The 11,200-nt window shown below is 50.3% G+C and overlaps 1 protein-coding gene across 1 annotated transcript; it reads right to left on the reverse strand.

Moving 5' to 3' along the window:
* Positions 1–364: 364 nt before the first annotated feature.
* Positions 365–7,790, reverse strand: RPN1 (ribophorin I). Its single transcript, XM_058032197.1, has 10 exons — positions 7,507–7,790; positions 6,840–6,904; positions 5,351–5,657; positions 4,902–5,111; positions 3,752–3,944; positions 3,345–3,444; positions 2,937–3,075; positions 2,646–2,765; positions 1,958–2,203; positions 365–942 (listed from the first exon to the last, which is right to left on the reverse strand). Exons 1-10 carry the CDS (start codon positions 7,732–7,734, stop codon positions 760–762), a joined length of 1,791 nt encoding a protein of 596 aa, XP_057888180.1. The 5' UTR covers positions 7,735–7,790; the 3' UTR covers positions 365–759.
* Between the last annotated feature and the right edge of the window lie 3,410 nt (positions 7,791–11,200).

Here is an 11,200-nt window from a genome sequence, read left to right on the forward strand (position 1 = left end):
TTAGCAGAGGATTGCATTCACCTCCCAAGGTATCAAAGTGTGAGTAAGGACCTACATGGGCAGCAAAAGTGAGGCAGGGACTTGTGTCACATGCAGCACACAGGAAGATGTTGGCAGGACAGGTTCTGTTGTTTTCTCCCAGGGAAGGTGCATGCACATCCCTGGGGAACAAGAGCTTGGCCTTCTCCCCTGTCTGGGTCAGGGCTGTGTGAGGTGGCAGAGCTCTGACTTCAGGGCACACAGGAGGCAGGAGTGGTCAGGGCTGAACTCTGTTCCACAGGGAACAGGCCATGGGCAGGATGGGGCCACCCAGCCCCTCCACCTCCCCCCAGCCCAACACAACACAGACACAAGGCAGTGACTGTTTTATTTCAAAGTAGAACAAAGGTATCTTTTATTATTCTTTCCAGAGCTGAGAGATTCAGCTTTGCCATAAGTGTGTCTGTGCTCAGACTGGCTCCTTGTGTGCGTTTACTCAGAGCACATCTATACAGGGCAAACCAAAAGCAGGAGATGTTTCATAACTTGGCTGAGTCTCACCTCTGGTAAAGAAATCCCACTACCCAGCCAAACACGCTGGCTTGGTTCCTTGCACAGCACGTGCTGCCGAGCAGACAAGCTCTATAGAAAAATCTAAAATCAAAATGCACTTTCAGACATTCCACATCAACTTTCCCCCTCATTTTGCTGGGAGTGAGTTTTGGCTCCAAGTGTATCACCCTCACCTCCCTTCACAGCTCTGCAGCTGCTGAAGCAGAGTTAGAGTGCATCGAGGATGTTGTCGATTTTGGAGACCAGGTCCTGGCGCTTGTTGGAGTGCATCTTCTCGTTCTCGATGTACGTGTCCTTCTTCAGCTTGCCTGCCACCAGCCGCTCCGCCTCCACCGACGACTTCAGCACCAGCTCCTTCACCTGCCCATCCAGCTTCTGAATCTCACTCACCTGCCAGGGGGACAAACCCAGGCAGCGTCAGAGGAGACAGAACAGAACAAAACAATCCCTACAGTGAAGCTGGAATAGAGGAGATGGCAGATGATAGCACCGACTTCATCTTCTGCTAAGTAGAAACATCTCCAATCCCTGAATGCTGCTTCCCTAGCCAGCACATTAAGAGGAATATCCCAGAATGGGTAACTAAGGAGTGCAGATAAAAGGGCCTCCAAGGACCCAGGAGCCATAGTGGCAAGAGACTGTGAGAGTATTTAATGATGGATTTTAAAGGCTTCAAGCTAAATCACAGCTCTGACAGCTGGAAGCTGTGTCCCTACAGTTAATGTTCATGGTGTGTGATGGGAAATCTGCAATGACAGAGCTATTCTTTGAGTTAAATAACAGATTAACCAAGGTGGCTATTAGCTAAATGAATCTTAGAGACTAAAGTGTCCCTGACTTGGGGTTAACTGGCTGTTTCAGGTAAGTGTTAAAATACATTGAAGGGAAGGACAGTGGGTGTGTGCTCATTGTGCTGTGGCTTTCAACATGGTAGAGCAAAACACCCCCAGAGGAGCCTCACATTACCAAAATTCTGTCAGCATCAAATGTAAATGTGCAAGAAAATAAGATATGAGAGAGATTTTGGGTTGACTGGTGTGAGTAGTAGAGTCAGAACCGTTAAATTTGTTGATAGTTTCCATTTTTTGCTTATGTGTCACTGCCAGGAGCTCAATGAGAAGTATCAGGATTGTGTTACAAAAGCATTAACCTGTACAAATGCAGCTGGTTCAAGGACTGCTTAAGAAACAGCACAAGCAGCTGTTTACTAGCAACACTTACACGGCTGCATAACTGAGATTACTGCAAAAATAACAGTTTTCATACACCCTTGCAGAGATCAAGCCATTTTCAGATGGAAAAACCCAGCCTAGACTGGCTGCAGAAACCCACAATTAAAACTCCTGCAGAATACTTGACAGAGCCAAGAACAGGAGAGCTTATAAAATAAATTTTCATGTCTTACTTTATCACATAAGTCAGAGCCTTCTGTCTTCAGTTTAGACTGCAGAGAGGCTATTTCACTTGTCAGGGCCTTGTGCTCCATCTCCAAAGACTTTTTGCCACTGTTGAGGGTGGAGATGTCCCGTGACTGCTTGTATTTATTCACTGCTTCATCGAAGTGGCGGTACAGCCCCAGCCTCTTGTTCACCAGAGTGAGCACCTGCTCTGTGATGCAGGCAACCTTCATCCTGGCCTCAGCAGCTGGATCCTGCAAGAGGACAGGGGGAAGATCAAAGCAGTCATATCTCTGACCTGCATCAAGCCATGCCTGCAATCTGCCACAGGACTGTTATAAAAACTGTTCGCTCTACAATTAAGTCAATTGACCATAATTAAGTGAATGGTGCTGATTAGGGGAAGCACCTTTCAGCACTCAGTCCAGCCCAACAAATTGGGATGTCTGCTGAGAACTGCAGACATCCCTTCCTCTCAGGGAGATTCCTTTTTACACAGCAAGCAAAACTCTAATTAGCTTTATGACACCAAATCAGCCCTACAGGATGCTCAGGTTGAACAAAAACAGGACTTCAAACAACCAGTAAAACATTGGAGTGGCAGGAATATTCAGTGAGAATTACTGGCATGAAAAATCACCATTCAACAGCTGAGAAATCTGCTTATATTCCCAAAGGGCTCTTCAACATACAAACCTTGGTGATGGAGAAATCCAGCCTGACATACACAATCACAGTGAAGAACAAGATGTAAAAGGCTCCAACTACCAAGAGAGGCTCTTGCAGCATCAGGATTTTGTTGAAGGTGTAATGAACCTACAAGAGAAGTTCCAAACACTGAGCAGTGCCCCATGTTACTGCAGGGTTTACTCCTCTCCTCAGGCAGCAGCAGAACCACCCAAGCAGCCCAGTCAGTGTTTATTTCTTAGGTGTTTTGACCGAGCTGCTGGATTCAGAGGAGGCACAACTGCTCAGGGCCACACTCACCACGATGTCCTGGATGTGCTGCTCCACCAGGTTGCTCTTGTGTGCCACAATAACAGGACGTCCAAAAGTGTCCAGATATGTGTAGTGAAGTTCATCTGAGGCACGATTGATTTCATAGGGGCTATCCACATGGATATTCCTGTGGGTAAAAGCAGACAGTCCCATATGACTCTATGGTGTTTGACAGTATGTAATCCAAGACTCATCTGGGCAGTTGTAGCCTCTAGCACAAGGTAAATTATTCAGTTTAAACAATGTTCTACGATGAACCAAAGCTGTGTTCCAAGATCTCCTCCATATGCACAGTCATGGTTTTGATTCACTGTCCCCAGGCCATTAGAGCAGACTGGAGAAGTGCCACCAACACAGCACTGTCTGCAGTAACAAGCCAGGAGGAATCACACTTACTTGGCTCCTTCTGGCAGGACAATCTTGACAGTCAGAGAGTCTGTAACTTGCTCATCAAACACATGGTCAACAAACCTCATCTTCAGGGCATACTGATCACCTAAAAGTGCAGAGCAGAGAGTGGTTACAGTTCTTCAGAGAACAAGGGACAGCCTTGAAACTCAGCTCCCACCCAGAACAGAAGCAGAATTTGCACGGGTAATTGTGCAGCAGGGGGCACTAGCTCACTAAGATATATTTTAACCAGATGTCTACAAAAACCTGAAGGAATTTGCATATTCTAGAAAAAATAGCTGGCAACTGCTGTTGCTAAGGTCCTGTGTACCACAGCTTTCAATTCTTTTCTGTACAGCAACTACCTTCAAACACACAGGAGGATGATTTTTATTCCCTTCTGAGCCACCCACCAAGATTGTAGAGGTATTCGTAGCTTGGCAGGTTGTAGCCAATGATGTAATGGGTTTTCCAGCCCCCAAAGAGCGGGAATCGGGGACGGATCTCCATCTCCACAGAGTCATCCAGGACAAGAAGGTGGCTGGTGGAGATGTTCCCAATCTCATCTCTGTAATAGACATCCTGAGCAGCAGCTGGGAGAATGGTCTGTAGGGAGAGAAGCAGCAGTGAGTGCATCAGAGGGGAGTGACTTCCAGTGAAACTGGCAAAACCAATAAAGGCTGGTAAGCATTGAGAAACTGTGCTCCCACATGAGACATGACAAAATGGCCATTCAGCTGAGTGGGAAAATTGTGCCATTATAAGCAATCCCACAGGTGGCTGCCAGCACTAAAATCACTTGGCGTCCAAATGAATGTGCTTTCTCCAGCTGGGTTTCAAACTCCCCAGGCAGCAAGGGATCATCATGCCCACCAGGACAGCAATTCCCTTTTCACTCCAACTTGCTGCCCTAGCTGACTGGGCTTGCTAGCTTTACACTCAACAAAATGAGATTTCTGTTTGGCTGCACCACCCTAGAGAATTACAACAATCAATCCTGAAGGCTACAAGCAGTGAGAAAGGTTTTGGTTCAGATGAGAACACATAACACTTTTTACACCTGGCTAGCAGAGCCACAGCTTTAATTCTTGTTGTGTGCTTTGTGAGCAAGGAATGAATGGGTGAGTTTCCAATTAATACTGCTCAACATGAGGAGGATATGAAGAGAGGCAACTCTGAAAGTAAGGGGGTGGGGACAGAATGAATGGTCCTTGCACGGTGGAAAACCCAAAACAGAGATCTCAATATTAGGAGTAAGGGATTTAGAGGGTCCCTGAGATTGGAGGGGTGGGAGTGTGGAAAAAACACCACATGCTCCTGTATGTGCAGGCTATTGGACCAGCAAATGCAATAGTGTATGACCTCCTAATGCTGCTTCCAAAAGCTATTCCTATCCAGCACAAGCTTTCTCTGAAAATAGTCCAGAGTTTTAATATTCCCTTAGTACTCAGATATAGTTACCAAACAAAAGGCAAAGGACAACTGCAATTTTTTTTTTGTCCCTCTGGGGATCTAAGAAAAGGGGAAGTCACAGTTAAAAAAACACATGTGCAAAATGTCAACCTTAAAAGACTTGACAGAAGAGATCCCACTGTCTGGCTGTCTCTGGTAGTCGTATCTGGAGAAAGGCCCTTTCAGCACTGCTCCTGTGTGCTTCAAATCAACTGTCTCTTCAACAGCAATGTTACCCCAGTGAGACACCTCAATCACTCGTGTCATGCTGGTGATGGTCAGGAAGGGACTGTTATTTTCATAGTGCACCTTCAGAGTGTCCTAACGAGGGAAAAAAGATAAACTGTCAGATCTAAAGGAAGTAGCAAGCTTCCCTCACAATGTTCCATTCCATGTGCCACAGAGAACCCTCCTTGGCAGATGCACACAGTTTAACCCACAGCTGACCTGTGATTTCTACACCAAAGCCTCTGCTTCCCACTCTCCAGCCTCTGAGACACATCTTCCACATCTATAAAGTGCTCTCTGCAGAGCCACAACCCCTTTGCACAGGAATTTACCTGGCTGTATGGAGGGATGTCCTTGAAGGGGCCATATTCAATCGTGTCCTCAGTGCGGGAAGGGTTGCCCAGCTTGGTGTAACTCTCCACGTTCCTGGAGGCCAGCTTGACGCGGGTTGTTTGAGATTTGGTGACGTACGGTGAGTAAAAATAGTGATTTCCTTCAAAGACCACAAACTGCTTCTCACTTTGGGTGATGTGGGTGGGATAGGGCTGCAAGACGTGTGTGAAAACCATTTCAACAGAGACACGGACCTTGGCTCCTGGGGCCAAAGGAGAGGGCAGCTTCACCGAGAAGAACTTGCCACTGCAAGGGAGAAGAACAGCTAAGCCATGTGGGATCTCCCTGGAGAGAGCATCAGCTCCACCCACTGCAACATCCCCTGGGGACAGGTGACCACGTATCACGTGTGTAATGTGTGGTTTGGGCAGGTATTTCACTTGCTCCTCCAAGACATAGAGATGTCTTGTCCCAGCAGGTGTGATTACTGTGCTGGGGAAGCAGCACAGGCTGAACTGTGTTCAGGCACAGCTACAGTCTTTGATTCACAAAAAACCACGTAGATCCCTTTTGGGAAGAGGAATGGTGGCATACCCCTCCCTAATCCTGAATTTATAAAGCTTCAGTATGAGTTTTTTTCTATTCTTCTCCAGATGACAGGAATGATCTGCATCAAAGGAAGCATGGGCACAAGTACAGAAGACAAATCACAAATATCTTAAGCACCTGCTCCCACAAAGTCTGTTCATTCTCAGATTTTTGCCCACAGGATCTGAAATTAAGGAATGGCCAGAATGGGAGCAAGGTTTTGGACTAGGGTTCTACAGAATGGATTGAGACTCCACCAAATCCAATGTAAGGATTTGGACTGGACAGACCAAGGTGATGGCAGAAGAAAACATGCTTCATATCATGCCTGGTGGCCCAGGGCAGGATCACATGAGACATCCAGCCATGTCAGAAGCCAAGGTCTACCCTGGCATCTTAACTCCACAGGCACTGTATTCTTCAAACCCAGCTGCACTGTGCTTTTGAGTCACTTTACAGGCACCTCTCAGCTCCCATGGCTCAGAAGACACCTGCCTGCAGCGTCTACATAACGTTCTGAGCTTGGCTGTACAGAGCCTGACGCAAACAGCAGCATCCTCTCTCCTGGCAGCAGAAGAGCCTGCACTGGGCCATGATACCCAGCACTCTGTGGTGCTCTACACACTGCCTCAGGGCACTAAACTCTCTGTAGTCAGCACTGCCAACTGAGAGCTCAGAATGGAGGAATGGGTAAGAGCATGACCAAATACTTCTCTCATCTGGTGTACCAGGGGGCCAGGGCACTACTCAAGGCACTGAGTACAAGAGACTGAGCACAGCTGAGGAAGAAAACACTCCTGATCTCTGGGTGCATGGATACTGGGGGAGTATCTCTGCTTCACTGTGAGGAGTTATGAACCCCCCATGCACACCTCTAGGTATTCAGAGGGTGATACTCACCTTTTGCCCTTAACTTTGGTCTCTTTCACTTCCAAGGCGTTCTCCTCCTCTTCCTCACCTTTTACCTGTTTCCGAACAACATATGGGATCAGTGTGCTGTGTGTTCCCATGTTACCTCAGCCTGATTCCCAAGCCGGCACAGTCACCATAACTTGCACAGATGAGAATATCGATCAAATGCTTTTGCGATTTCCCTTGTGACTGGGGAGGGAGCAGGCCAGGTGGAACATGGCTTCACCCATCAAGGTACACTACAGAACTCTGCATACAGACATGCTATAGAGCACTGCATGTACCTCTCTGCTGTATGTAGAGTTTATCTAAAGTGACAGTATCTCTGGGGATAGGACAGAAATATTGTCCTACTGCTGCTCCGACCCTCCTGTGGGTAAGGGCCGTGCCCCCGTCCCCTGGGGCTGCCAGCCCTGCTCCGTCGGTGCTGGCGGCGACCCCAGCCCAGCCTGTCGGTGTGAATCGCCCCCTCATGGCCTCCAGGCCGGCCACCCCCGCCCTCACCCCGCGGCACACACCCCCATTCCCGGCCGGCGGCGGGATCCGGGAGCGGCGCTGAGGACCCGGCAGTGCCGACGTGTCCCTCCGGGCGCGGGGCCGGGCAGCGCCCGCGGGCCCCCGGGCGCGGCGCTCGGTGCCCGCTGCCCTCGCTCACCTGCACGCCCAGGTGGGCTAGCCGGGGCTCCAGCCCGGGTTCCAGCGCCAGCAAGAAGGTGGAGGCGGCCGCGCCGCCCGGCGCATTGGCGAGGCTGAGCTCGGCCGAGATCTTGGCCAGGTGCGTGCTGAGGTCCAGCGAGCGCCGCACCTCCTCCAGCACCAGATCGGCGCTGGTGGCGGCGGCCGCCAGGCAGAGGAGCAGCAGGCGGCACGGCAGCCCCGCCATGGCCGGCACACCGCGCGGGGAGGGCACAAGATGGCGACGCCCGCGCTGTACGGGCACGGCACAAGATGGCGGCGCCCGGTGGGGGAGGAGGCGCGCGATGGCGGCGCCCACCGGCGCTGGAGGCCCGGCCCTCTCCTCCCCGCCTTCCGCGGTGCTGAGGTGAAAAGCTGGGCGGGCTCTGCTGGACTCCTGGGGGTGGGTTCGGCTTCGCGCAGTTCCGGCGCTTCCCGGCGGCCTGGCCCTATCGGCGAGCTCGGCTGTTCCCGCTGGGCGCTGGGTCCCTGCCCGTGCTGAGCTCCCGGGCCTGGGCAGGCTGCGGGACCGCTCAAGCGGTGCTTGCTTGGCCATGCTAAGATTTCCCATTTCTTTTTCTGCCCGAAAAAGAGCGGAAAAACAACTATAACAAATATTATGGGTTGCTCAGGGTATTCAGGTGCTCCTCAGCCTGGTCTCCTGCCACCGCACAGAGCAGCTCTGTTTCTCCATGTTTTTAGCAGTGGCTGGTTCCTGCCAGGGCTTCCAGGGGCTAGAGATGTCAGTCCTGCTGGAGGGATGGGAAGGCATTGGGAAGTGTTGGGCACAGCATGGGAAGGCATTGGGAAGTGTTGGGCACAGCATGGGAAGGCATTGGGAAGTGCTGGGCACAGCATGGGAAGGCTTTGGGTAGTGCTGGGCACAGGAGTGGGATTGCATTGGGAAGTGCTGGGCACAGCATGGGAAGGCATTGTGAAGTGTTGGGCACAGAGATGGCTCAGAGGAGCTGTCGGTGTGGATGGCACTGGGATGTAGCACCAGGCACTGCAAAGGGATGGACTTTGGTGCTTTTTATGCTGTTGAATTAATGAGCCTCACATTGGCACAGTTCATCTCACTGGTCTGGCACACATTGTTGCTCTGGAAGGTGAGGTTTAACGCAAATAGAGTTAAGACGAACCCAAATTTTCTGCTAAAAAATACAGATAATTAACAGCTAGATGATGCCAGAGTAGAAGTGCTGCAGGTAGCCAAGGCATGGTAAGCAGCCCTGCACTGACTTAAGGCAGCTGGGGAAAGGAAAATGTTAGTGGTTTAACACATGACTGGGGAAGAGGTGATTGACACTTTATTCTCAAATATCTAAGGCAGATAAAAGCAAGGAACGGATGTTTCTGCTGTGATTGCCAGACCAGGGCTTTTGCCTGTGAGCCCTGTGGAACAGCAGACCTTTCATGTTTGCATAATGTGATCCAGGACTCAATCTTTCTTTGAGATCCTAATAGAGTCACAGAGATAATTCTTTGATTTGGCCTGAGATTGCCAAGTATCGGAAGAGGATTTCCTAAATTACGTGTTTGGATATGGAGTCAAACAGCCCCTTGGCAAAGGCTAAATAGAATGGGATGTCTCCTGGTGTGCTATGTTCAAAACAGCATAATTTCTCAGCTAGCCTTCCTTTTCTTCCGTTACCATGCCCCCACCCCCAAATTCCTGTCATGGAAATTTTCTTGGCAAATGACTTCCATTTCCCTTTGATTTATGTAGGTAAATACATAAATGCCTGTGAATTTGGCAACTCGCTCTGTAAGCATATCCTAGCACAAGCAGGTAGTTTTGTCACGGTGTTTCGGTGACAGTGGTGTTCTCTTCCAGCAGCACAGCAGGAGATGCCTGCAGGGGTGGGTTCCACCTCCTCAGCCTCATGTTTCCAGCCAGGGAAACATTCCAAGTCCCTCTGCTCTCCAGGAAAAGCCTGTTTATCTTGGCCTTATCCACAGAGCTGGGCTTTGGGGCCTGCAGCTGGGTAGGCATGTTCAGGGGGAAGCAACTGTGAAACATGAGAGGCTGAGCAGAACAGCCACCTCTAATTAAAGGCTGGCCAGCAGTGCTGCATCTGGGGACTCCCTGGTTCCTCTGCTGGGAATGGCTGTCACTGTCCTTCCAAGTGTCACACAGAATAAATGAACTCCAGTCGGCCTCCTTAATAACACATGCAGCTCTTATTTCCCTCTCTCCCTTAGGGCAATTTCTCCTGGTAAAGGGAGGGAAAGAAATAAATGCATATGTCCCTTATGTCTGGAAATAATTGGGCTTCAAGTTGTTCCAGGCCAAAAATTTCTCTCCAATGGGTTCATCTCAGAGGCTGGGTTTGACCTGGCTGGTGAATGCCAGTTTCAGTATGTGACCCATCCCAGACCCTGGTGAGCTCTGAACCAGAGTGTTGCACACTAACCCCGTGTTTGATTCCATTTCTAATTGTGATAATTGAGTCATGCTGAGCCTTTGCATCATCTGTTTCAAGACTTCAGCCCTACCACATAGACTAAATTTGTCTTTGGGCTGAAAAGGTGCTGCCTTTGGGCTTGTTCAAGGCTGAGTTTGGCTCTGCAGGCCCTTCTTGCCACTGCCCTGTGAGCAGTGCCAGGCTGTCCTTCATGCATGGGGTCAGTCACAGCTGCTGGTGGCCCCTGGCTGGCTGTGGTGGTGGCTGGGACACCTCTGGGGACAGCCTGGGGACAGCTTGCAGGCTGTGCAGTGCCTGTGTGTGTATCTAGCTACCCAGGCCTGGTGCCAAATAACAGAGAGAGGCAGGAGTTCAGAACTGCTTTTTTTGTCTCTTTATATGTTTTTTTTATTCTCTCATTGCAAGGAATGTCCCCCTCCAGCGGAGAGCTGCAGGTCAGGAAGCAGCAGGAGAGGTGAGCAGCCCCTGGTGCCATGCAGGCACTGGCACAGTGCCCCGGCTCCCCTGTGCTGAGGAGAGGGTGTGTCAGCCCCTGGGCTGGAGCAGTGGGAGGGAACAGCCCGATGAGCCATCTGCCAGGGCTCAGGGACCATCGTGGGCCAAGAAATGCCTCTGGCAGGAAAGGCCATGGCCAGAACCGCACCCCAGGAAGGGCCCTGTGCTCCTGTGTTTACACAGGGCTGATGCCAAACTCAGCCCTGTGTCATCTGTCAGAGCAATTTGCTCTCAAGGAGGGAAGGAGAAGTTGTTTTCTGGAAGGAGTGGCTGGCTGTGACCACAGAAGCACACTGCAGCCTGTAGCAGCAGGGAACAGGATTTATTCTGCTGTGATCCTCGTGCCAGAGGGGAGCTTGCAGCAGGAATATGCAGGGACCACGGTACAATGTGTTGCTCTCTGAGGAGCCCAGCTCAGGGACAAAAGAGAATAAACAGGGCTGGGTATGTGTAGCAGAAGTCATCCTGGCAATGCCTTGAAGATTTTAATACAAATCTATCAGTGATCCTGAAAAAACTTCCCTGCTTCAGATTTTTTTTTTCAGATTTTACTGGTGTTTCACCATTTAACCCTATGCAGGTAAAATCAGCCTTTTGGCTGCCAGTGGGAGGCAGAGGGCATTTCTCTCTCTTTATTCAGTCCTGAGCAAGGTGTTGGCAGTTGCCAGCCATGAGAGCACAGGTGAGGTGGCTGAGTGATGGCAGAGTCTGCTAAGCCTTGCTAAGGCCCTCAAAAAGCAACTGGAGAAA

This window comes from Melospiza georgiana, chromosome 11 (assembly GCF_028018845.1).
Source record: "Melospiza georgiana isolate bMelGeo1 chromosome 11, bMelGeo1.pri, whole genome shotgun sequence".
Classification (NCBI taxonomy): Eukaryota; Metazoa; Chordata; class Aves; order Passeriformes; family Passerellidae; genus Melospiza; species Melospiza georgiana.